Source organism: Arvicanthis niloticus, chromosome 1 (assembly GCF_011762505.2).
Source record: "Arvicanthis niloticus isolate mArvNil1 chromosome 1, mArvNil1.pat.X, whole genome shotgun sequence".
In the NCBI taxonomy this organism is placed as follows: domain Eukaryota; kingdom Metazoa; phylum Chordata; class Mammalia; order Rodentia; family Muridae; genus Arvicanthis; species Arvicanthis niloticus.
The window spans coordinates 6,441,101-6,468,583 of NC_047658.1; the positions used below are offsets into that span (position 1 = coordinate 6,441,101).

General features: G+C 41.2%; 1 protein-coding gene across 6 annotated transcripts; it reads right to left on the minus strand.

The window, feature by feature from the left end:
• On the minus strand, window positions 1-27,091 carry LOC117704571 (uncharacterized). 6 transcript variants are annotated; one of them, XR_013109151.1, is made up of 5 exons: window positions 24,485-24,609; window positions 24,247-24,373; window positions 22,255-22,353; window positions 4,107-6,726; window positions 1-3,802 (listed from the first exon to the last, which is right to left on the minus strand). XR_013109151.1 is itself a non-coding variant. In XM_076930493.1 (5 exons), exons 2-5 carry the CDS (start codon window positions 25,185-25,187, stop codon window positions 4,925-4,927), a joined length of 2,061 nt encoding a protein of 686 aa, XP_076786608.1. In that variant the 5' UTR covers window positions 25,188-25,207; window positions 26,845-27,091; the 3' UTR covers window positions 1-4,924. The 6 variants fall into 6 exon arrangements, 5 of the variants coding, with proteins under 5 accessions (XP_076786608.1, XP_076786604.1, XP_076786603.1 ...); XM_076930493.1 differs by lacking the exon at window positions 24,485-24,609 and adding exons at window positions 25,155-25,207; window positions 26,845-27,091 and having other exon boundaries at window positions 1-6,726; XM_076930489.1 differs by lacking the exon at window positions 24,485-24,609 and adding exons at window positions 25,155-25,207; window positions 26,869-27,090 and having other exon boundaries at window positions 1-6,726.
• Window positions 27,092-27,483: the final 392 nt, after the last annotated feature.

Sequence of the window (27,483 nt, forward strand, 5' to 3'; positions counted from 1 at the left end):
TCCATTTTATTTATTTATTTATTTATTTATTTATTTATTTATTTTAGTGTTCACCTATTAGTGAATTTTCTACTATACAAATACCTTCATCATGGCAAACTAGGATCATAACAGACTCTCCCAAAGGTGCCATTCACATAACGTATCACTCCAAACAGGCACTATTATATAGGAGCTGCATTTTGCAGATTATGCCGTAACAATATACTTTAAAACCCAGCAAAACACCAAATTCAAATGGTTGTAATAAGATAAATGGAGAAAAATTTCTGTAAATTTATGATCTCGAAAAAAATAGTTTTCTCTTTTCCCATTAAAGTTATTATCATCAGGACTGGTGAGGTTCCTCAGTAGTTAAGAGCACTTGTGCTGTCTCAGAGGACTCCAGGCAGGCAGGCAGGCAGGCAGGCAGGCAGGCAGGCAGGCAGGCAGGCATTATCATCCAGACCAGGTTACAAACGATCTTAACTCCTGTTCCAGGAGGATCTGGCTCCCTCTTCTGGCCCCCTCAGGCACCACACACACAAAGTGCACATATACATTTTTTAAAAAGTCTTAAAACATCAAACTATTTTCTATTACTCCTCATTTACTTCTGACGGTGTCTTTATATTTGGTCAGGGTTTGTTATGTGTCTTGTGCAGCTTTTTATTTTTTATTTTTAGGTAGAAATTAAAATAATGTTTTTATTTTACTTATTTTTAAAGACATGGTTTTATAAATCCCAGGTTGACCTCCAATTTGCCATGTAGTCAAGGCTGGCCTAGAACTTATAATCCTCCTGCCTGCTAGTATTACAAGTATGCACCCCCACATCTGGTTTACAGTGCTAGGAACTGAACCCAGGGCTTTGTGCATGCTAGGCAAGGACTCTGTCAACTGGGCTGCATTCCTAGGCCAGAATTGTAAATCATTCTAATTCTTGTACTCCATTTGAGCTATCTCTGGGTTAGTTACTGTTTTAAAATGCCTTCTAAAAATCTAAATTAATACTAGAAAGTTGGCTTCTACTTGATTTCTCATTGCCTCGTAATTTCAGGGATTGTATTTAAGCTGGGAATTGTGATGGATGGCTTTTTTTTTTTTTTTTGTTTTGTTTTTTTCAAGACAGGGTTTCTCTGTGTAGTCCTGGCTATCCTGGAACTCACTCTGTAGACCAGGCTGGCCTCGAACTCAGAAATCTGCCTGCCTCTGCCTCCCAAAAGTGCTGGGATTAAAGGCGTGCGCCACCACCGCCCCACAGTGATGGATGGCTTTAATCTCAACACTTGGGAGGCTGAGGCAGAGTCTCTGAGTTCAAGGCCAGCCTGTGCAGCTTCTTCACTTGAATGCTTAACTTTTTTCAACATTGTCAATTGCTCACTGGCTATAGCATATTTACTTGGAGCTCAAGTGCCAACAAAAACAAGGTTCCAATCAAAACAATCTTGGCTTTCTGCTCACACTGAATGGTACTAATTTTGTATTGAGTACAGCATCAGTTACAACACACAACTTGAATTATGTTAACATTATTTTGCTATTCATTCGTAAATTAATTTGAATTATATATATTTGACCCAAGATTAAAGTATCCATATGTATAAACATTTGGAAGTAATCTCTGCTCATAGATTACTTATCCACAACAAACTTGACCTTTTAGTGGAGTGCTGGCACCTACCACCTTATCCAAATGACAAATTTCAGCAATAATGTGACAGCTGACACATAAATGCTTCTGGACACAGTACAACATGACATAATATACATGTGTTCTTACCCAACATGTCTTGTCTGAACCTAATTTCCTTGGGATAGAAGATACAATGTCTAAGCGTTGGGAATGTAGCACATTGCTACTGTGTACAAGGCTCTGGGTCCAATTAACACTGAAACTTCAATACAGAACAGAGCAAGGCCAATTTTATATCTATATCGGGTTCTCCTCAGGATATATACATTTGTAAAAAGGGCAGTTTGGAGGACAATGACAAATCCATGAACATCGTAGGATTATTTCCCTAAGAATAATTGTGGTTCTGTGGTACAGACGACATTCCATCTTGGCTGATGTGGTAAAGAATAAAATGTTATGTCTACAACTTATTTTTTGTAAAACTTTTTTGTTTTTCTACTTTTTTTGCTTCTCTACAGTCAAAACTGAACTTGACAATACTATGTAACTAGGCTTGCCTTCAACTCTTGATCTTCCTGCCCCACCTTCCCAAATTCCTGTGATTTAGGCATGTACTACTATATACAACATTAAAATGTATTCTTAATGGTACAGCCCTAAATACTCACATACAGAAGAATAGGATCAACATGAATTGTTACCAGTTTTGAGTCTAGGTGAGGATACAGAAGTAGGTTGTTGACTATTCCAAAATTGTTATATGCATAAAGTTTCACATATTTATTTTTATAAATGATTTCAATTTGGCTATTTTTGATGTGTTACAGGCAGCCTAGCAGAGAATACCACTCAGACACAGTTTATAATCAACATAAAATTTACTCCAGTTGGCTGGGACTACACTCAGGTATTCAGGACATAAGAGTAGCACACATGTTTAGAGCAAGGGGCTATTAAAATAAAAAATTATATCCTTTTATCCTGCTCAGTAGCTGCAGGGGGAACTTATGCCCCAGGCAGCTTAACTGAAATCAAGATAAGCAGTTAGGTAGAAGGGAATGTTTGCACACATAGGCAGTTTAACAGGAATCAAGTTAAATTATCACAGGTATCTTGACTTCACATTACCAGGATGGAGTTAGGTAATATTCCAGGAGATTCTCTAACAAGAAAGTCAAATTCTAGTCAAACCTAAAATGACCTCAGCAAAAACAGAAGATGGAGAAACCTCTGTACTGACTTGTCACAAATGTCTAGTTTGTCTTAAGGTCTGGGCAGAGAATATAAATGACAGGGTTTTACCTTTTGAAATTTTTATGGGTTTAACCCTTTTAAAAAGTACTTATTCATCTATGACTGTGTTTTTAATATTTCCACCAAAAACCTCAAAAATGGATTCTCAGTGAAAATCCATTCATGTTGTTCTCATTCATTAGATTGTATCCAGAAGTTATGTAAAATTTAATAGTGGGTGAATGCATGATGTTTTTCCAAACTATCTGCAATTTGCAATACAATTTGCCACTTATGTAAGTCACAGTCATGCTAAAAGTGAAACCAATGTAAAAGATATTTTAAAGAACACAGGCATCAACCAAATACTCTCTGAAAGATTTTACTACCTAAGATGACTCTGTTCCACACCTTTGGTTGTGCTGACTATTAACAAATTATTCAAAAAGAAAGGAAACTAACAGGAGCCGTGGACTGTCAACTGGGAGACAAGGAAGGCACTACAGGGAAACCTAATTCTAATAGCTGCTTTAAGTCGACTGTGGTGGCGAAGTGTCGTTTGGTGAGTTATGTTTATAGAATTAACAAGATGAGAGTGTATGAAGAACGTGATGGCCACCCTATTATATCTCACATTTGAAGACATTTTTAACAGGGTACCTCCTCTGAACAACAAACTTCCCACGTTCTCATTCTCTATGGGTTTCTTGACATCAAGAGTACAGGAATACTCGTGCTGACCAAATCCTAGGGCAGATTAAGGTTCTTTCCATGTTCTTTTCAATTGTATATTCAAAAGTATTATTTCCAGACAAATACTTACCTACCTTCTTCACATGTAGAGGACTCCCGATGATCGTGGATTTTCAGGTGTTATGTAACCTCACCATTTACAGTAAAGGCTTTCTCTCCGTCTCCACATTCATAGACTTTCAGATCTATGTGGGCTCTCTGAAAAGGCATAAGAGCTTGGCTAATCCTAAAAGTGTTCACACATTCATTGCATTCATAGGGTTTCACAATAGCATTAATTCCTTTATGTTGAAGAAAGCCTGGGCTCCAGTCAAAGGTCTCTCCATTTTCTTTACACTGATAGGGCTTTATACCAATATGAATTCTATGGACTTCAGAGTTTCCAAAACCTATTTTAATAAGTTTTTTTTTTTTTTAACACTTTAACCTCCCTTCTAGTCCCCCAGCCACCAGAGGTAGTGAGTGAATAGGAAAGGTTAATAGGGCAAAAACAGATGTGGACCTGTTTAGAAATAGTTCTTTGGGGTGATTACAGTTTTCATTGTCAGCGTATCAGCAGTTCGGTTCACATGAATCAGCAGCAGTAGCTCGATCCACTTGGAAACACCATCCAGGAATCAGCATCAGCAGTTCTATCCAGAAGAAAACACAAGTCTCTGCCAATCAGCCTAAGTCCTCAGAAGTGGCAAGAAGCCACTGGAATATCATGAGTTCTTTGGTGCATGTCTCTCTACAAAGTCACAACAAGCAATGATCATTGAAGAAGGCAAGGTGAACCAATGTCACAGCATCATCAGTGAAGACCAGCATCAGCAAAGCCCAACGACCACCAGCAAAGAGTGGCAAGGCGAACCAATGCCAGAGTGTTATCCACTCTCTCTTGGGTTATACTTATACTCTTTCCAAACATCACATATCCTCTCCAGCAAAACACATGTCCTTCCACCAGACAGCTTCCAGAAAAACACCATGTGTCTGTTCTCAGAAAAACATCCTCTCATAAGACAGTTTTCAGAACAATTATCACAACTGAGTCTCCAAAGAAACCAGAAATTTCTACTTCAGAACTCTCCAATGTGCACTGAAGGCTGAACTAAATCTAAACATTTTCTTACACTTCTTACATTCACAGTTTCTCACCAGTGCAAATCCCCTGATAGACAGCCAGCTTAGCAATATTGCTAAAGGCCTTTCCACATCTTACATCTTAAGGATTCTTACTAATATGAATTTTAGCATGTCAAACCAAGCTTGATTTTTTGCCTTCACAAGACTTAACATTTGTAAGGTTTCTCACCAGTGTGAATTCTTTGATGTACTTTAAGGTCTCCGCCACAATTCTTTACATTCAGAAAGATTCTTGCCAGTATGAGTTCTAAGATGTCCAAGAAACTGGTAATGATATCGAAAAGCTTCCCCACATTTGTTACATTGAAACGGTTTCTCACCAGTGTGGATTCTCTGATGAATCCTAAGGGCTGTACCACGAACAAAGCCCTTTCCACATTCCTTGCACTGATAGGGTTTCACATCCGTATGAATTCTCTGATGTTGATTGAGTTGGGACTTAAGTCGGAAAGTGGACCCACATTGCTCACATTCAAACGATTTCTCTCCAGTATGGATGCTCTGGTGCCGGGTGAGCTGTGCCAAAACAGTGAAGGCCTTCCCACATTCCTTACACTGAAAAGGTCTCTCACCAGAATGAATTTTCTGATGTTGCTTGAGGTTTGAGCGATGATTAAAAGCTTTTCCACACTCATTACATTCATATGGTTTCACAGCAGCATGGATAACCCTATGTTCAACAAGGCTGGAGACATGCTTGAAGGACTTCCCACATTCCTCACAAGCAAATGGTTTTTGATTTGTATGAACAGTTTTATGGTAATTAAGCTGGCTGGGAAGATGAAAAGCCTTTCCACATTCTTTGCACTCAAAAGGTCTCTCACCACTGTGAGATTTCTGATGTCTCATGAGATGTATATTAAGTCTAAAGACCTTCCCACAGTCCTTACACTTGAAGGGCTTCTTTTCACTGTGAATACTCTGATGTTCAGTGAAACTTGATTTTCGGCGAAATAATTTTCCACATTCCTTGCACTGATAGGGTTTCACATCAGTATGAATCTTCTGATGTTCATTAAGTTGGTCCTTACGTCTGAAGGCTGACCCACAGAGCTTACACTTGAAAGGTTTCTCATTAGTGTGAGTTTTCTGATGCTCAGAAAGGTATATCTGAAGCCGAAAAGCCTTCCCACATACATTACATCCAAAGGGTTTCTCACTGGTATGAATACTCTCGTGCCGCAAGAGGAATGAGCCACAACTGAATATCTTCCCACAATGCTTACATTCAAATGATTTGTCTTCAGTATGAATGTTCTGGTGACGAGTGAGCTGAGCCAAAACAATGAAGGTCTTTCCACAGTCCTTACACTGAAAGGGTCTCTCACCAGAATGAATTTTCTGATGTTGCACAAGGTATGAGCGACGTTTAAAGGCTTTCCCACACTCATTACATTCATAGGGTTTTATACCAGCATGAATAGTCCTATGTTCAACAAGGTGGAAGAAACGCTTGAAGGACTTCCCACATTCTTCACATTCAAAAGGTTTTTCCCCTGTATGAATGATTTTATGATATTTAAGCAGGTCAGGAAGATGAAAAGCCTTTCCACATTCATTACACTTGAAAGGTTTCTCACTACTGTGAGACTTCTGATGTCTTGTAAGCTGCTGGTGGAGTCTGAAGGCCTTCCCACAGTCCTTACATTCATAGGGCTTCTCTCCAGTGTGAATACTCTGATGCTGAGTAAGAGTTGAACTACAACCAAGGTACTGCCCACCCTCTTTACATTCATATACTTTTTCTATATTGTGAGCAAGAGTCTGGCTGGTATAAGAAGGCATTTCTTCCTTGTCAGTAATCTTTTGATCAGCACCTCCTTCTTGAGAACTCTGTAGTCCCTTGAATGTGTAACAGTTGGGGCCATTAGTAAAACTGCAACCCTTGAGGTCAAAAGTTTTACTGAATTGCTTTATTCTCTGGTTGAATAAATTTATCTCATAAGTTTGATTTCCTGGAGACCTATTTTCAGTTTCATAACATGACTCCAAATCTGAAAGAAAAGGAGAAAACAAGAATACTTTATTTCCTTGTTACATGCACACCCCCACACACAATTTTCCTATAACATAAAGTCCACTAAATTAATGGCCAGACTGCAAAGTATTTTCTGAGAAGCTAAACAGGAGCAAGGAGAGCAACAATAGTAAAATATTTATGTAAAGAAATATTCTTTATAGTACAACAGGTTGGAAATGGAAGACATGTCTGCTTAATGAGATTACATCTAACTATATTGAAATAATCTTAAACGCTTCTTTGCATTCTACAGGGAATACACACCCTTTGGTAAAGGTATTTAAACTAAATCATGAATAAAAGTCTATACCAAACCAATGTGTAATATGTATCACCCCTTAAGAAAACTGGTCTGGATTTGGAATTCTGAAAACCAAAACCAAAACAGGGTAAAATCTGTGGTGGTGGAAGTATACAACTATAATCCCAGCAACAAGGAGCCAGAGGTACAGGGTCCTGAGATCTAGGGTAACTTGGACTAGATAGTGACACTCTGTCTGAGAAAAACAAAAAGAAGCTAAAAAGAAAACAGAAAGGAGGAGGGAGACAATTCATTAGAACTTTGAAGAAGACTAAGGATATGCATCCAGAGATCTTTACAGATCTTTACCTATCCCTCCTCTCCTCCAAATCCAATTCCCTAGTCTCATCCTGAGCTCTGCAGCAGATCACCTAGTGTGGCCCTATGTCCAGTAGATCACACAGATCTACACCTCCAAACTTGCTTCTCCCCATTCGCTGCTTTATCCCAGCCTCCAACTCCAACAGGCATTCTTTGGCAACCCAAAGGCTAGTCAGTCTGGTCAGTAAAACAGGTGCACCAACTGCAGATTTTCACCTCTTCCTCCATTTCTATAAATCTAATCCCTAGTCTTACCCCAGCTCTGCAGCAGACCATCTGCTGTGGCATCTCCTTACTCTCTGAGCCATTCCCAGGGGACTCTGCAGATCCTAGTTAAGCACTTGCTTTCCTCCCTACTGTGGACTCTGTCAGCACTCCACTCCTAGACCATCCCCATAGCTAAGTGTCAGCTGCCAATATCCAGAAACACATCTTACCTGGAACGCTCAGTGGCCACACCTATCAGCATCTCACAAGAATTTCCTATCAGGCAACACCTAAGGACCACACTCTCCTAATGGAGAGTGCCACAGAAACCAAGGAACAAAGCACACATTCAAAAAAGACAAGAACAAATACCAGCACCCAGAATTACAACTTTCCCAAAGCCAGATGCCTAGAAGCAAACATAAAAACAGTGTGTTTAACTAGAGCACAGCAACCAAACCACAGCAGGCCTTGATACTGCAACATAGCTAAAGCACAATAAAAGATATTACAATAGCCTTTATAGATATAATATAGATCATTAAAGAAGAAATGAAGACATCTCATAGAGAAATCTATGAGAACACAAGCAAACGATGGAAAGAAATGAATAAACAGTTCTAGACCTGAAAGTAGAAATAGAATCAATACAGAAAACCACAACTGAGGGAAATCTAGAAATGAAAAGTTTAGAAACTTGAACAGGAACCTCAGAGGCAAGCCACACAAACAGAATGCACAAGATGAAAGACAGAACCCCAGGCATTTAACACGAAATAGAAGAAGTGGATATCTCTGTGAAGACAATGGTAAAACTAACAAAATCCCTACACAAAATGCAAGAAGGGTTGGAGAGATGGCTCAGTGGTCAAGAGCACTGATTGTTCTTCCAGAGGTCTTGAGTTCAATTCCCAGTAACCACATGGTGGCTCACAACCATCTGCAATGGGATCTGATGCCCTCTTCTGATGTGTCTAAAGACAGCTACAGTGTACTCATATACATAAAATAAATACATAAATAATTCTTTTAAAAAAACACACAAGAAACCTGAGGCACCATGAAAAGGGCAAACCTAGGAATAAGAATAGAGGAAAGAGAAAAAAAAAAACAGGTCAAGGCACAGGAAATATTTTCAACAAAATCATAGAAGAAAATTTCCCTAACCTAAAGAATGACACGTCTATCAAGGTACAGGCCACATCTAGAATGACAGACTGTATCAGAAAAGGAAGTCTTCTTAGCACATAATGATCAAAACACTAAATGTAGCTGGGCAGTGATGGCACATGCCTTTAATCCCAGCACTTGGGAGGCACAGGCAAGCAGATTTTTGAGTTCGAGGCCAGCCTGGTCTACAGAGTAAGTTCCAGGACAGCCAGGACTATACAGAGAAACCCTGTCTCGAAAAACCAAAAACAACAACAACAACAACAAAAACTAAATGTACAGGACAAAGAACTCAGCAAAAATTTTAATCACCATATATAGAGAAAATAAGACATTTTACAATAAAACAAAATTTAAGAAATATCTATCTACAAATCCAGGCCTATAAAAGGCACTAAGAGGAAAACTCTAACCTAAGTAAGTTAACTATATCTAAGAAAACACAAGGAATAAATAAATCCAGAACAGCAAATCAAAAAATCAAAAGAAGAGAAACACATACCACTACCACAACAAAAGAAAAAGAATCAAAACATTGCTCATTTGATATCTCTCAATATTAACAGTCTCAATCCCTCTCCTCCCCCCCCCCCCCCCCCCGCAAAAGACCCAGACCGGGTCCATTCTTCTGCAGCATAGAAGAAACACACCTTAGCAACAAAGATAGACATTACCTCAGAGTAAAAGGCTGGTAAAAGATTTTCCAGGCAAACAGACCCTAGATACAAGCTGGAGCAGCCATCTTAATATCTGACAAAATATACTTTAAACCAAAACTAAACAGAAGAGACAGAGAGGGACTTTACATGCTCATCAAAGAAAAAAATCCACCAACTTCTATGCATAAAACACAGGATACCCAAGTTCATAAAAGAAACAATACTATAGTTTAAATCACATATTGAGACTCACACACTAATAATGGGAGACTGCAATATCCAACTCTCACCAATAGACAGATCATTCAGACAAAAACTAAATAGAGCCGGGCAGTGGTGGCGCACGCCTTTAATCCCAGCACTTGGGAGGCAGAGGCAGACAGATTTCTGAGTTCAAGGCCAGCCTGGTCTACAGAGTGAGTTCCAGGACAGCCAGGACTACACAGAGAAACCCTGTCTCAAAAAAAAAAAAAAAAAAACTAAATAGAGAAATGCTGGAGCTAACTTGATGTTGTTAGAAACCAAATGGATCCAACAGGTATCTACAAAACACTTCACCCAAACAACAAAGACTACACCTTCTTCTCAGTATCACGTTGAACTTTCTCCAAAATTGACCATATACTTAGACACAAAGTAGGTATCAAAAGACATAAGAAAATCCAAATAATACCTGGTAACTTATGTAACCACAAGCTCTACCTGCTTGCAGGGGTTGCTTGTGAGTGAGCCCCAAGGGTGTGACAGCAGAAGAGCCCATACCTCTCAAGCCCAGATCCAGGGCTTTGAATTGGCCCACCCCAACATCTACCCCCATTGATGAACTGCTGGAGTGCATGCAGGGGCTGGTCCTACAGATCCAAAACTACAGGATCTCCATGACATAGGGCAACAAGATATCCAAGAGGAGTCCCATTGAGGTTTCAGTATTGATAGAGTAGCAGAAGCCAGAAGCCTCATACCAGACCAACACGTCATTGCAATGAACATTTGCAAGCAAAAAGTATGGACAAAAGGGTGTACAATAGGACACTCTGTGACACAATACAGCTTTCACAATAAAATTCTTTTCTCTGTTGTTGGGGGAGTTGCAAGGGTGGAGAGGAGGTATAGGGGGGAGATGAGTGGGACTGGGGTGTATGATGTGATAGTCACAAAAATCCAATAAATAGCTTAAAAATTTAAATCACACATCACATCCCACACATTAATAATGGGAAACTTCAACCCCCATCTCACCAATGAACAGGTCATCCAGACAGAAACTAAACAGAGAAATAATGGAGTTAACACACATTATGAATCAAATTGACCTAACAGATATCTACAGAACATTTCACTCAAACATAAGAGAATATACCTTCTTCTCAGCACCTCATGAAACCTCCAAAATTGATCATATACCTGGTCACAAAGCAGGTCTCAACAGATACAAGAAAAATGAAATAACCTCCTGTATCTTACTACCATGGATTAAAGCTGGACTTCAATAATAATGGAAACAATAAAAAGTCTACAGACTCATAGAAACTAAACAATTCTGAACAACCACTGGGTAAAGGAAGAAATAAAGAAAGAAATTAAAGACGTTCTAGAATTAAATGAAAATGAAGACACAACATACCCAAACTTATGGGATACAATGAAAACAGTGCTAAGAGGAAAACTCATAGCACTAAGTGACTTCATAAAGAAATTGGAGAGATCTTTTACTAGTGACTTAACAGTATGCCTGAAAGCTCTAGAAGAAAAAGAAACAACACACCCAAGAGGAGTAGATGGCAGGAAATAATCCAAACTAAGGCTGAAATAAATAAAATAGAAACAAAGAACAATACAAAGAATTGATTCTTTGAGAAAAATCAACAAGAATGGCAAATTCTTGTCTAAACTAAATAAAAGGCAGAAAGTGTTGGGGACTGACTTTTAGCAGAAAGCGGCTATCAGCTTTGCAGCCATCTTGAGCCATATACCCTGACATGAGACTTGGATTACAATAGCCTACAACAGCTGAGCACACTCTGGTAATCTTGGTTTAGATACCTTGGGTGTGTGAGATTAAAGGTGTATGACTTAAGAGTGACCTAGAGATCAGCTTTAGAGACAAGACCTAAGGGCATGATTAAAAGTGTGACCAAAAGGCATGGCTTAGAAGTGAGACATATAAAAGGCAGAGACAGACAGAGGAGAGAATCAGACACTTTTAGGAGACACTTAGAGGAAGGGAGACTGAAGAATAAACAGGATTGAAACACACTCTGTCTGGTCTCCATTCCTTGCGACTGCCCTCACTCTCTCTCTTGATGAACCCCCGACCCGCAGACTGGAGCGGCAGCTTGGGCCAGGATACAGTGGCCGCCAAACGCGGGGCAGCCCGGGCCTTAACATTTTGCTCAGGCCACGACATTTTTTGGTGCCCGAATGTGGGACTAGTGTGGTTCCCAACATTTTTTGGCCGCCTAAAGTGGGCTAGCTTAGGTCTCAACATTTTTTGGCGCCCAACGTGGGGCAGCGAGAACGAGAGGTCCAATGAGGTACGTTACCAGAAGAAGGATCTGCTAATTGTCGCAGGAATCTGCCGCATCGAGAAAGGTAAGGAAATGGGACAAAAAATTAGTCAACCTGAATCCAACTCTCTGTTTTGGTTTGCTTTGAGAAAGGTAATAAAAATGGGACAAGAAATTAGTCAGCCTGAATTCAACTCTCTGTTTTGGTTTTGTTGTTTGCTGCTCACGTGTGTTAATTTTCTGCTTTTGTTCTTGAATGCTGTCCTTTTTGTTCATCATAAAAGGAAGCATAAGTTAGAATCCAAAATACAACCAAAGGTTGATGACAATTTGTCAGAGCCAGATTGTGCTGACCAAGAGGAAGAGGAAGTCAAATTTTATGTCACTGAAATGCCCTATGTGTCTCCACCTCCAAGTGCTCCCCCAATGGAGACAATGGTTGTAGATCCCAAAAAGGAGTTACAGGACAAAATTTCTACCCTTAAACAACTGATAGAGTTAGAAAAAGAGTATGAGGGCTTAAGTAATCACTTACAGAAATTAAGGACAGGGAAGAGATCTCAAGAGACTAACTGTGAAAATCCCCCAGATTTTCATGTTCCTCAACCCGGTGTCCAAAGGCAGTCCCTATCCTCTAGCCTTAGTTCAGCTACAGATCATCCAGAGAAGGGAAACGCTGAGGCTTTCCCTATATCAGAGACCAGAGACGCTCAAGGGGTTGCTTGGAGACATCACACAGGTTTTAATTTTCAAATTATTAAAGAATTAAAAAATGCAGTATCTCAATACGGTGCCACTGCTCCTTTTACTCTTGCAATTTTAGAATCTGTAGCAGAGGAGTGGCTAACTCCTAGTGATTGGAATACGTTAGTGAGAGCAGTTCTTAGTAGTGGAGAGTATTTAATTTGGAAATCAGAGTATCATGAGAATTGTAAAGAGACAGCTAGGAGAAACATTCAGGCAGGCAATGGTTGGTCCTTTGATGCCTTACTAGGAGAAGGGCAATTTGTGTCTAGTGATAACCAGATGCAATATGACCCAGGTTTATTTGCTCAAATTCAAAATGCAGCCATGAAGGCTTGGCGTAAACTTCCAGTAAAGGGAGACCCTGGTGCATCTTTAACAACAGTCAGGCAAGGGCCTGATGAGTGATTTTCTGACTTTGTTCATCGATTAATGACAACAGCAGGGAGGATTTTTGGTAATGCAGAGGCAGGTGCAGATTATGTGAAACAACTTGCATATGAAAATGCTAATCCTGCCTGCCAAGCGGCCATTAGACCTTATAGGAAAAAGACAGACCTTACGGGGTATATCAGACTCTGTTCTGACATAGGTCCCTCTTACCAACAGGGCTTAGCTATGGCGGCTGCTATGGAAGGAAAATCTGTAAGAGATTTTTTGGCAAGTAAAGACAGAAAGGCATGTTTTAAATGTGGCAAGCCTGGACACTTTGCAAGAGATTGCAGGGTAGAAAATGAGTTAAGCCAGAGACAGCCCAGAAAACAGCCTGGGTTCTGCCCACGTTGCAAACGTGGAAGGCATTGGGCTAGTGATTGTAGGTCTAAACAAGATGCACAAGGTAACACCCTTTACCATAATCAGGGAAACAGGAACAGGGGCCATCTCCAGGCCCCGAACCAATGCAAGCCAAAACAGGCTTATGGAACAGTCAGTGTCATACCAGCAAACACCAATCCCTTTCTGAACTTAGTCAAGCAACACCAGCAAGCACAGGACTGGACTTCAGTTCTGCCACTCACACAGTATTAACCCCAGAAATGGGAGGCCTTACCCACCAAAGTGGCTTTATCAGATTCGCAATCTAACTTGGATCAGGCCATAAAGGCTCATGAATTACATCACCTTAATTCTAAAACTTTAAAAGGTATGTTTAAAATTACCAGAGAACAAGCTAGACAAATTGTTAAACAATGTCAATCATGTGTTAAACTTTTACCAGTTCCTCATTTGGGTGTAAATCCAAAGGGACTGATACCAAACAGTATCTGGCAAATGGATGTTACTCATTATAATAAATTTGGCAAGCAAAAGTATATACATGTATATGTAGACACATACAGTGGTTTCATTTATGCAACATTACAAACTGGAGAAGCAAGCAAGCATGTGATCGCCCATATGCTTGCTACAATCTCTGTATTGGGTGTGCCTAAACAGATAAAAACTGACAATGGCCCAGGTTATACAAGCTCCAGTTTCCACCAATTTTGTGAAAGATTGGGAATACTACATAAAACGGGTATTCCATATAATCCACAGGGCCAAGGTATAGTAGAAAGGGCACATCAAACCATTAAATGTCAATTTGAAAAAATTAAAAAGGGGGAATGGTACCCTACCAAGGGATCCCCCAGAAATATCCTTCATCATGCACTCTTCATTTTAAATTTTTTAAATTTGGATTCTGAAGGAAAATCTGCTGCAGATAGATTCTGGCATCCTGATACCAAAAAGAATTTTGCAACAATCCTCTGGAAAGACCCATTAACTGGAACCTGGAATGGGCCAGACCCAGTGCTTATCTGGGGAAGAGATTCTGTTTGCATATATTCCCAAACTGCAGATGCTGCACGTTGGCTGCAGAGAGACTGATTAAACAAATAGACAACAATAACAAATCCAGAGAGGAGAAACCCCCTGAGAAGTGTATTTTTTTTCTTCACAGGAAACATGAAGATGCTTCACAATTGCCTTCAAACTGGAACAGATCAACGAGTAAACCTGACTTGGGAAGTTATCAGTGCTGAAAGAGACATCACCACCTGAATCTCCAGGGTGGTTCTATTAGACTCTTGATTCCCTGACTTATGATTTAGTGGGGAACTAGATTGTTTTAGATTTAGTGGGAATTTAGATTGTTTAGACCCAGGAGAAAACCCACTACCACAGTTAGTATAGTTGTTTTTTGGGTTTGAGATTGACTAGAGCAGGAACAGGGATTTCCTTACTTGTTTTCTTTAGATCAAAGCTATGATCAGTTTTGTATTTCTATAGATTTAGATTCTGATATAAGATATTTATAAACAGAATAGAAGAGGCTTACACTTTTTACTCCTCTGATAGAGGGAGTTATGTGTTGCCCTTAAAAAAGAGTGTTGCTGTCATACTGACTGTTCAGGCATTGTTAAGTCTCTTGTCTCTTGGGTTGATGTGGTTCAACTGACTGATGGCTTTTGTATTCAAATGAAACCCACACAGGTCCATTATTACAGGCTGGAAGTAGGGGATTGTAAAACCTCTGTCATCAAGACTAATGAGCTATATCCCCTAACTTACGCTAAGCCAGATAGTCAAAGACAGGTAAGAGAGCATACTGAGACCCTTGCCCCTAAAAGAAGGGAGGCCTCACCATCCTAAGACAGGAGCTCAACCAATGGCTGTTGAGTATCCAAGGACGGGAAAGGGAGGCTGGGGTCCTTTGCTCCAACCTAGGACAGGTACGGTTTCCGTAAGTTTTCCCAGCCTTCCCTTTTGAAAAAAAAAATTTTAAAAGGGGGACCTGGTACCCCAGGTGGGACTCAAACCCACAATCCCTGGCTTAGGAATATCCAAATTGACAAATTTTGAAATGAACAGGGAGACATAACAACAGATACTGAGGAAAGTCAAAGAATCATTAGATCTTACTTCAAAAGCCTGTATCCACAAAACTGGAAAATCTAAAAGAAATGGACAATTTTTTCCATTAAAATCCACCTACCAAAGTTAAAACAAGATCAGATAAACAATCTATGTAAACCAATATCCCTTAAGAAAATAGAAAAAGTTATTAAAATTCTCCAACCAGGAAAAAAACCCAGTGCCAGATGGTTTTAGTGTAGAAATCTACCAGACTTTCAAAGAAGAGATAATACCAACACTCCTGACATCATTCTACAAAACAGAAACAGAAGGAATACTGCCAAATTCATTTTATGAGGCCACAGCTCCCCTGATACCCAGACAACACAAAGACTCAACAAAGAAAGGGAATTTCAGACCAATGAACACTGATGTAAAAATACTCAATAAAATTCAAAAACATAATCCAAAAAACATATCAAAAAGATCATGCATCATGATTAAGTAGGCTTTCTTCAAGGGATGCCAGAATGGCTCAACATATGAAAATCCATTAATGTAATCCACCATATAAACAAACTGAAAGAAAAAAAAAAAACAGACATGATCATGTCACTAAATGCTGAAAAGGCCTTTGACAAAATCTAATAACCCTTCCTCATGTTTAAAGTCATGGAGAGAGCAGAGATACAAGGCACATACCTAAACACAATAAAGGCAATATTCAGCAAGCCAATAGTCAACATTAAGTTACATGGAGAGAAACTTAAAGCAATTCCACTAAAATCAGGGACAAAATACAGCTGTCCGTTTTCTCCATATCCATTCAGTGTAGTACTTGAAGTTTTAGCTAGAATAATAAGACAACTAAAGAAGATCAAGAGGATTAAAATAGGAAAGGAAGAAGTCAAAGTATTGATATTTGCAGATGATATGATAGTATACATAAGCGAACCCAAATATTCTACCTGAGAACTCCTTCAGCTGATAAATACCTTCAGCGAAGTGACTGGATATAAAATTAACTAAAGTAAATCAGTAGCCCTTCTCTATATAAATGATAAATGGGCTAAGAAAGAAATCAGAGAAACAACACCCTTTACAATAGCCACAAATAATATATCTTGGTGTGACTCTAACCAAGCAAGTGAAAGACCTTTATGACAAGAACTTCAAGTCTTTGAAGAAAGAAATTGAAGAAGATCTCAGAAGATAGAAAGATCTCCCATAGCCGGGCGGTGGTGGCTCACCCTTTAATCCCAGCACTTGGGAGGCAGAGGCAGGCAGATTTCTGAGTTCGAGGCCAGCCTGGTTTACAGAGTGAGTTCCAGGACAGCCAGGACTACACAGAGAAACCCTGTCTCGAAAAACCAAAAAAAAAAAAAAAAAAAAAAAAAAAGAAAGAAAGATCTCCCATGCTCATAGACTGGTAGGATTAACATACTAAAAATGGCCATCCTACCAAAAGCAAACTACGATTCAATGAAATTCCCATCAAAACTCCAGCACAATTTTTTTTTTACAGACTTTGAAAAAACAATACATACATACAGAAAAACTAAACACCCAGGATAGCTAAAACAATCTTGTACAATAAAAGAACTTGTGGTGGTGTCATCATCCCTGATCTCAAACTGTACTACAGAGCAATAATAATAAAAACCACGAGGCATTGGCATAAAATCTAGACAGTTGATCAATGGAAGTGAGTCAAAGACCTAGAATTAAATCCACACACATATGGACACAAGATTTTTGATAAAGAAGCCAGAAATGTACAATGGAAAAATGAAAGCATCTTTAACAAATGGTGCTGATCTAACTGGATGTTAGCATGTAGAAGAATGCAAATAGATCCGTATCTATCACCTTGCACAAAACTCAAGTCCAAGTGGATCAAAGACCTCAACATAAATGGGATAGACTAAATCTAAAGAATAGAATGTGGGAAACTCCTTTTTGCTGCAGCAGACTCCTAGCTGGTCTGCTGCTGTGAAGTCATCATATCCTGAACCATCCTAGAGGAACCACTGCACTCAGAGCAGCAGGTAAAAACCCTCCCCGACAACCCGAAGCCCCAGAGCTGCAGCTGGGTGTCTGGGGCACTCAGGACACATCATCCACCAAAATCCCTCCCTCTGGAATAACCACTCCCCTTCCGCCCCTTGCGTGGTCCTTTTTGCTGGGGCAGACTCCTAGCTAGTCTGCTCCTGCGAAGACACCATATTCTGACCCATCCTAGAGGAACCACTGTGCTCACTGCAGCGGAGGACCCACTGCATACAGAGCAGTTGAGGAAGCTGGACTCCCAGTGGCTCTAACATGCTCAGGATCATAGGATTTCAGGATCCCAGAGGCAGCCTGAGTCCCAGGAGGTCTTTTACCCAGGAACTCAGGATCACACGATCACAGAGACAGCTGGACTCTGAGGAGTTCTGACACAACCAAGATAACAGAAGAGACAGGCTCCAGTCAGAGACAGTGAGTGCAGGTAGCACTAGAGATAACCAGATGGCAAAAGGCAAGCGCAGGAACATAAGCAACAGAAATCAAGGTTACATGGCATCATCAGAACCCAGTTCTCCCACCCCAGCAAGTCCTGGATACCCCATCACACCAGAAAAGCAGGATTCAGAATTAAAATCACTTCTCATGTTGATGTTAGAAGAATTTAAGAAGGACATAATAATTCCCTTAAAGAAATACAGGAGAACATAGGTAAACAGGTAGAAGCCCTTAGAGAGGAAACACAAAAATCCCTTAAAGAATTACAAGAAAACACAACCAAACAGATGAAGGAATTAAACAAAACCATCCAGGATCTTTAAAAAAATGGAAGTAGAAACAATAAAGAAATCACAAAGGGAGACTACTCTGGAGATGGAAAACCTAGGAAAGAGACCAGGAGTCATAGAGGCAAGCATCACCAACAGAATACAAGAGATAGAAGAGAGAATCTCATATGCAGAAGACACCATGGAAAACATTGACACAACTGTCAGAGAAAATGGAAAATGCAAAAAGCTCCTAACACAAAACATTCAGGAAATCCAGGACACAATGAGAAGACCAAAGCTAAGAATAATAGGTATTGATGAAAGTGAAGATTCCTAACTTAAAAGGCCAGAAAATATCTTCAACAAAATTAAAAAGAACACTTCCCTAACCTAAAGAAAGAGATGCCCATGAACAAACAAAGAAGCCTTCAGAACTCCAAGTAGACTAGACCAGAAAAGAATTTCCTCCCGTCACATAATAATCAAAACACCAAATGCACAAAACAAAGAAAGAATATTAAAAGCAGTAAGGGGAAAAAGTCAAGTAACATATAAAGGCAGACCTATCAGAATTACAGCAGACTTCTCACCAGAGACTAGAAAAGCCAGAAGATCCTGGACTGATATCATACAGACCCTAAGAGAACACAAATGCCAGTCCAGGCTACTATACCCAGCAAAACTCTCAATTACTATAGATGGAGAAACCAAGATGAAAAACCAAGATGATCCCATGACAAAAGCAAATTTACACAATATATTTCCACTAATCCAGCCCTACAAAGGATAATAGCTGGAAAACTCCAACACAAGGAGGGAAACTACAACCTAGAAAAGGCAAGAAAGTAATCTTTCAACAAACCCAAAAGAAGATAGCCACACAAACATAATTCCACCTCTAACAATAACAACAACAAAAGCAAGAAGCAACAATCATTTTTCCTTAATATCCCTTAACATCAATGGACTCAATTCCCCAATAAAAAGACATAGACTAACAGACTGATATGTAAACAGGACTCAGCATTTTGCTGCATACAGGAAACACACCTCAGTGACAAAGACAGACACTACTACCTCAGAGTAAAAAGCTGGAAAACAGTTTTACAAGCAAATAGTACCAAGAAACAAGCTGGAGTAGCCATTCTAATGACAAATAAAATCAACTTTCAATGAAAAGTTATCAAAAAAGATAAGGAAGGACACTTCATACTCATCAAAGGAAAATTTTACCAAGATGAACTCTCCATTCTGAACATCTATGCTCCAAATGCAAGGGCACCCACATTCATAAAAGAAACCTTAAAACTGAAAGCACACATTACACCTCACACAATAATAGTGGGAGACTTCAACACCTCACTTTCAGAAATGGACAGATCATGGAAACAGAAACTAAACAGAGACACAGTGAAACTAACAGAAGTTATGAACCAAATGGATTTAATAGATATCTATAGAACATTTCATCCTAAAACAAAAGAATATACCCTTTTCTCAGCACCTCATGGTACCTTCTCCAAAATAGACCATATAATTGGTCACAAAACAGGCCTCAACAGACACAAAAAGATTGAAATAATCCCTTGCATCCTATAAGATCTCCACGGACTAAGGCTGGTCTTCAATAATAACAAAACAATGCAAAGCCCACATACACATGGACACTGAACAACGTTCCACTCAATGACAACTTGGTCAAGGAAGAAATAAAGAAAGAAATTAAAGACTTTTTAAAATTTAATGAAAATGAAGGCATATCATACCAAAACTTATGGGACACAATGGAAGCAGTGCTAAGAGGAAAACTCAGAGCTCCAAGTGCCTACAAAAAGAAAACGGAGAGAGCATACGCTAACAGCTTGACAACACACCTGAATGCTCTAGAACAAAAAGAAGAAGCAAATACACCCAAGAGGAGTAGACGGCAGGAAATAATCAAACTCAGGGCTGAAATCAACCAAGTTGAAACAGAAAGAACTATACAAAATATCAACAAAACCAGGAGCTGGTTCTTTGAGAAAATCAACAAGAGGGATAAACCCTTAGCCAGACTAACCAGAGGGCACAGAGACAGTATCCAAATTAATAAAATTGGAAATGAAAAGGGAGACATAACAACAGAAACTGAGGAAATTAAAAAAATGATCAGATCCTACTACAAAAGCCTATACTCAATAAAACTGGAAAATCTGGATGAAATGGACAATTTTCTAGACAGATACCAGGTACCAAAGTTAAATCACGATAAACCATCTAAACAGTCCCATAACCCTTACAGAAATAGCAGCAGTCATTAAAAGTCTCCCCACCAAAAAAGCCCAGGACCAGATGGTTTTAGTGCAGAATTCTATCAGACCTTGAAGGAAGACCAAATACCAATTTTCTTCAAACTATTCCACAAAATAGAAACAGAAGGAACACTACCCAATTCATTCTATGAAGCCACAATTACACTTATACCTAAACCACATAAAGACACAACAAAAAAGAGAACTTCAGACCAATCTCTCTTATGAATATTGATGCAAAAATAATCAATAGAATTCTCGCAAACTGAATCCAAGAACACATCAGAGGAAGAGTGAATGAAATGATTCCTAATGATATTCTGCTACATCAAAGAGGCCTCACCCAGCAATTAATAGGAAAAGATACAGAGACCCACAGGCAAACATTGGCTGGAGCTTGGGGAATCCTGAGGAAGAGGAGGAGGAAGGATTGTGAAGACTGTGGGAGCCAGAGAGGACAAGGACAGCATAAGAAAACATGCAGAATCAACCAACCTGAGCTCACAGGGGCTCACAGAGACTAAACCACTAACCAGGAAGCCTGCATGGGACTAACCCAGGCCCTCTGCCCATATGTTACAGTTGTATGGCTTAATCTTCTTGTTGGACTCCTAGAAGTGGGACAGGGGTTGTCTCTGACTCTGTTGCCTGCCTTTGGGACCCATTCCCCTTACTGGGTTGCCTTGTCTAGCCTAGGAGAGGAGGTGTCTAGTCTTACTGCAACATCATATGCCATGGCTGGTTAAGATCAATTGAGGCCAGCTCTTTTCTGAAGAGAAATGGAAGTGGGGTGGATGAGGGGTGAGGAGGCAGAAAGAAGGACTGGATGGAGAGGAGGAAGGTCAGGATGTAAAGCGAAGACACAAAAAGTGGGTCTTCCAATATCAAATGATTTAATTGAGAAAAATCTCTCACAGGGGTACCCAGCTGTTTGGGTTCTAGTTGATTCCAGATGTGGTCAAGTTGACAACCAAGAAGAACCATCACAGCTCCCTGCAAAGCTACGTAAAAAGCTGTGTTGTGCGCACTCAGATGTTTCACTGACTTGTCCATCTGTTCTTTTTGAGTCACGGTCTATCATTTGCTTGGAGCTGCACAAATAAACAAGGCTGACTTGCCAGCAAGCTCAAGGGATCTAATCTGCCTTTGCCACCTCCCCAGTGCTGCAGAAAGGATACACCATCACACCGTGTCTACAGTGACCATGAAGACACAGAATTGAAACATTTGGCATGCCTCCCTGTGGTACAGCTTTCACTGGGGCTGAAACTGTCCTAGCTTTGGTTCAGTGTCAACAACACTGAAAGCTCTGCCAGGGGCCCTGGGTTAGAGTACCAGCAGCCACCTGTGACTCCAGCCCAGGGAGCTGACCCTCTCTATGGCCTCTGTGGACACCTGCACACATGTGTGCACACACACAACCAATAATGAGATACTTGTAAAGGTTACAGAGAGGGCACCTGCTCCAGTGGGAGGGAAGAAAAGAACTGAAAGTGACTCATGAAACAGAAGCCCCTCTGACAGCTTCTGCTCTGACCTTGACTTCCTTCCCAGGCTCAGGCATGTTTCCCACAGACCCTGGGGCTTTGAAGGAAGTTTGCCACATCCAGTGTCAGCTCTGTGGAGCCTCTCTGACCACATGCAGTGCCTGGCAGGGCTGCAGGCTCACCTCACTCTTACTCACCTGGGCTCAGCCTGTCTGTTTCTTCCTTCACAGCCATCCAGGGCTCTTTCTCCTGCTCTAGTAAGGTGATCAGATCTGGCTTGGAAATGCAACTTCCCACTTAAAAGAAAGAAAGAAGTGGCTCATTGTGTAGACATACTTATTTATTTTTTTCTTTATTGAGACTCAGTCTAATAATCTCAGGATGTCCTAGAACACAATAAGTAGACCCAGCTGGCTTTGAATTTACCTGATCTGCTTGCCTCTGCCTCCCAAATGCTGGGACTGAAGGTGTGTGACACCATGCCCTGCCTGTGTAGATTTTAAAAATACAGACTTATTTATTATAAAGGTCTATCTTGGCACCATGAATCATGCCTGTGAGCTCAGTATAGGGGGCGGGGGAATGAGCCAGGCTATCTAGGCAACAGAGCAACACCTTTGTTTCAGGAAAAACAGATTATAAAAAATTCTAAAAGCCAAAATAATGCTGTGAAAAGACTGCAGAGAAAGAGGAAAAAACAACCTGGGTATGAAACCAGCTGTTTCAAAAGAGGGGTTTTAATATTATTTAAATGCAGATAGGGGCATGTCACTTAAGAGGAAAGCATAGCTGAGTAGTGAGAACATGAACCCGTAGGCTACACTGTCTAGTGTGAACCCCATCTCTGCAACTCACTAATAATGTCACTTATTTAGGTGAGTACCATAAGATTCTCTGTTCAACTTACCACCTAAACACTGGGCATGGTGGCGCACACTTGAAATCACTGCACTTGAGGAGTGTGAGCAGGCAGATGAAAAGTTCAAGGTCGGCTTTAGTTACATAGCAAGTTCAAAGCTAGCTGGGGCTCCCCGAGGCCTGGCCCTCCCAAACACACACACAAACAAAACACCACCACTACAAACAAAAACAAAATTGCCCACAACAACAAAAATACAAAGAAACAACCTCAAAACAACAACAAAATCACCACCACCACCACAACAACAACGAAAAACATTCAAACAATAATAATAAATTAAGTGATAATGATGATAATAACAACTTATTATTTAGATTGTATTGCTAACTATTGGATAAAGTTCATATTAAGATGAGATACTATACTCAAATATTTTGAATCCTGTCTAACCTACAGAAACAGAAAGTCATGCATTCATTTAATAATGCCTTGAGCATGCTGGGAAGGGCTCTGCCACTGAGCTGGATCCCTACTGATGAAAATCCCTATCACTAGAATCCTGCACTGCCTCACTTCACATTTACAGCTCATTCTTACATTTTGCTCAATGAAACAGACAACGCATCACGAAACTTTGACTACAATGCTTAAATCAATTCATTATTAAGTAAATCATCAACAGCTCATTTATTTAGTTGCATATATGTGTGCATGTATGGTGTGATTTTGTGTTCATCAGTGAGTGTGCACAAGTGTGTGTGGGTACGCTTATATGCATGTGTGTACAGACCAGAGACTAACCTACGGGGTAGGTGTCTTCTTTGAGTGATCTCTGTTTAATTTCATGAGACAAGGTCTCTCACTGAATTTAGAGCTCAGTGAGAGACTCTCTAAGGGATGAGGAAAAGCAGGCGCTTCACCAAGCTCCCAGTTTCAACCTAACAAATCTCACATCATTCCTTTACGAAGGAAGAGGAACTCAGCTATCTCTTTTAAAATTCTATTGATTAAAATTTATTTTATTTTCTGTGTATGTGAGGACATATCTGCATGTATGTCTGAGTTCCACATGTGACTACGGTGGCCATGGAGGCCAGAAGAGGGCATCAGACACCCTGGACCTGGAGTTACACATGGTTGTGAGCCTCCTTATGGTGCTGAGAATTAAACCTGGATCCTCCACAAGAGCAGCTGGTTCTCTAAACCACCAAGCTAATTGTCTAGCCTCTGATTCTAGTTATGGAAGATACCACTGTCCTTTAATTCCAAGTGAGGAAAGCACACAGTGTACAGGACACATCCTGCATTCATGACACACAGGCCTTACCCACTCTGACGAGGTTGCTGTAGGTCTCCAACATCGTGTCCCTGTATAAGATCTTCTGAGTAGCATCCAGGCAGGCCCACTCCTCCTGAGAGAAGTCAACAGCCACATCCCTAAATGTCACTGACCCCTGAAAGAGCAAACACAAGGAGACTGAAATTGGGGAAGCTTTCAAGATGGACAAACAGAAGGGAAAGGACTCAAGCGTGGGAAGGGAGCCATAAGGAAATGCTCAAGGCACCTGACTGCACGAGCTCCCCATAAACGACGGCTGTGCATATCCACCTACATATCCAATAACTGTGCCTCTCCACTCCATCCTCATCCTTCAGGTTATCCCCACAAAGGAGAAATGTCACCTGGGTCAGGGAAATTACACAACGAGTGCTGTGAGTTTTTAAATTTATTATGATATCAGTTGATATAAAGATTTGCAGTCATGAAAATGACTTCTATAAACTATATACCAGTACATATTACTGACATATTAAGTTTAATTTTTGGTAAAAACAAAACAAACAAAGAACAAAAAACCTTTCAGGTGGTCAGCATGTCTCTTCAGGTCTTTCCTAACTTCCTGGGTCATCAGCCTGACAGCACCACAGATGTCAATCAGGTTTCCCAGTGCAGTCAATGTTTCCCTGTGAGACTGACACCTCTGCTGCAGTGACAGTCCTCCCTCACCACAAACCAAGCAGAGAGCACATGTCCAGGAATGCATTCAAAGACAACCCCAGTACCAGCTGGGAAGAGGCTCAGACAGGAAGGGCTCAGACCTGCCAACCCTCACTGTAAAGGGGCAGACTGGGATGGGGGATTCTGGATCCCTGGGAAGCTTCAAGAGGGAAAGACAAGGAAGGAGTCACCTAACCTGAAAGTCCCCCTATGTCAAGGAGAGACATACAACTTACACAGACCATGTGTTGAGAATTGAAGCTGGCCATTCTTCTTCAGGCTTCCTCCCCTGGGGACAAAAAGAAAGCCTTTCATTGGATTGTGACCTGATGTTCCCAGACTGACTTTGTCACTGTGATTTCAACAACTCCATTTATTTCTCCTGCATCCCCACTCACTCTCTCCCCTCCCACGACTCACAGCCTCCCACACACAAATCAGAAGCACACAGGAGTCTACACAAAGCTGATCCTCTCCTAACCCCAGACAACCCATTGCAAAAGGGTCAGTGTGGGCGTGCAGAGCAGACGTGTCTGCCTTGAACTTCCTCCAGAAGATGCCAGCAGAAGGGACCCATCTTCCACCCTGAGATCCAGCTAGCCCTGCACCTGAGCTGCTCCTACTACTGTGAGCAGACCTTCCTACTGGAACCCCACCTATCAAGGCTGCCAGGGGCTTACAGCATCTGAATGGCACCTCCGTTGAAAAACCAGGGTTAATAAAGAGCTGATTAGCCAATAGGTGGTCAGGAGAGGGGAGGCAGAGCTTCTGAACCCAGGCAGGGGATCCCATGCAGAGGGACAGAGAAACGGGGTGAAGAGGGCGTTTATGAGCAAGTCTCCAGGGGAGTCGCCATGAGAACACTGAGGAGCAACCAGGACAGGACCAAGGTGGCAAGTAGCAGGGCATGTGGCTGGGTGGCAGGCAGCCATAGACTGGTAGAATAGTGAGAATCTTCTATTACTTTCCCATCTGAAATCGTGAGCAGAAATCTCCTACCCCCTCACTCTTCTGCTGCTCTGAAAGTCAGGCCTGTAAAGATCAAAAGCCATCTGAGGTGTGATGCCATTGAGATAGGAATCGATTTAGCAAATGGAAATTTGAAAGCCCTAATGCTAACATCTGGAGAGTTCTATCTATAACATGTTCGGGGGGGGGAAAAGAAGTGACTGTAGGGAGATGTCAAGGGTCATTGAAATGATACTGTGAATACTAGCTGGAAAAGGAGGGGACAATATAAGGGACACAATGGTGGAGATTATCAATTGGCATGTTCCTCTTTCAGTTGCTGACAATTCTATATTCTAAAAATTAAAACCTCATTTCCCAAACAGAGAGAAAGCGCAAACTCATTTTTGAGCCTTAGATGTGCAACAATTAAGTTCTCATTCTACTTCAGCCCTTCTTGGGAATAATGGCTGAGGCAGGGAGCCTGGGGAAGCGTGAGATCCCAGACTGTATCTGACCTTCCTCCGTGAGCACTTTCCTTAGCTTCCCTCCACACTCACGTGGCTAGGGCTCTGGGATAGTCAGGGAACTCAACTAGTAACTGTTCTCTTAAGCTCCTCCCATGCTGAACTCTGAACCTCAGGAAAAGCTACCCTTCAGACTCTGCACTCTCCTTTCTGAAACTTAGTCCTCTGCTTCAGACCCTGCGGCTGGGGAAGAAAGTAGGAGCAGAGAGCGACAAGCACAGTGACACAGATAATGCAGACAGCTCGGGGTGTGCATAGAGAGACAGACAGACAGACGCACGCACGCACGTGCACACGTGCACACACACACACACACACATCACCACCACCACCACCACCACCACCACCACCACCACCACCACACACACACACACACATCAACAGACAGACAGACAGACAGACGCACGCACATCAACATACAGCCACCCCACACCGCAGTCCACGTCCGCACCTAGCCGGCTAGTTCCCGCCTTACGTGGAGACTGAAGCCAACTAGAGATTTCTTCCTCTGACCAGAAAGATCGGACTTTCCGCATTAGCCGTGCCAGAACACCCAAAGCCTATCCACTACTTCCGCCGCGGTGGTGGCCCTGAAAAATACAGTCCTAGTTACCGGAGACCGGAGAAGCCCAGGGCTCCAGAGAGATCCCAGCATGCAACTTGGCCCAGCCCATCTGAGAGCAGCGGCCTGTGGCTCCTGAGAGTTCCCACGGGGAGGGGGAACTCCCGGTGCTTAAAGGGGAGGCTTCCTCCTGTGATCAAAATAGTTCCGGGTTCAGCTAGTAACTGATTTTCTCTCCTGTGGAGCTGACAGACTAGCTGAAGTTTTAAAGTTCAGAATAGGAAATAAGGGCAGTAACTGCTTTGCCTGAGTCCCACGGAGTGGTATTCAACCTCACTGTGCTCTGGTAGGGACTATGGTAAATTTGAAAAGACTAAACTAAAGAATTGTTGGGTTTAAACATGGATAGTTTAAATTAGCGATTTCAGAGAGCCAGATGTTCTGGACCCTCCCAGGGTTCCGTGTCCCTGTGTTCAGGAAGTTGCCACTCAAACCTTATAAACACCAATCTCAGTTAAGCAAGACTAG

Bases quoted from the DNA above. Each gene is read 5' to 3' on its own strand.
- LOC117704571 (XM_076930488.1), bottom strand. From the start codon at position 24,568: ATGAGGATGGAGTGGAGAGGCACAGTTATTGGATATGTAGGTGGATAT. The intron at 22,354-24,246 runs GTAAGGCCTGTG...CTTTCTTTTAAG, and splicing joins CAGCAACCTCGTCAGAGTGG to TGGGAAGTTGCATTTCCAAG. The intron at 6,727-22,254 runs GTGAGTAAGAGT...CTTTTCTTTCAG, and splicing joins AACAGACAGGCTGAGCCCAG to ATTTGGAGTCATGTTATGAA.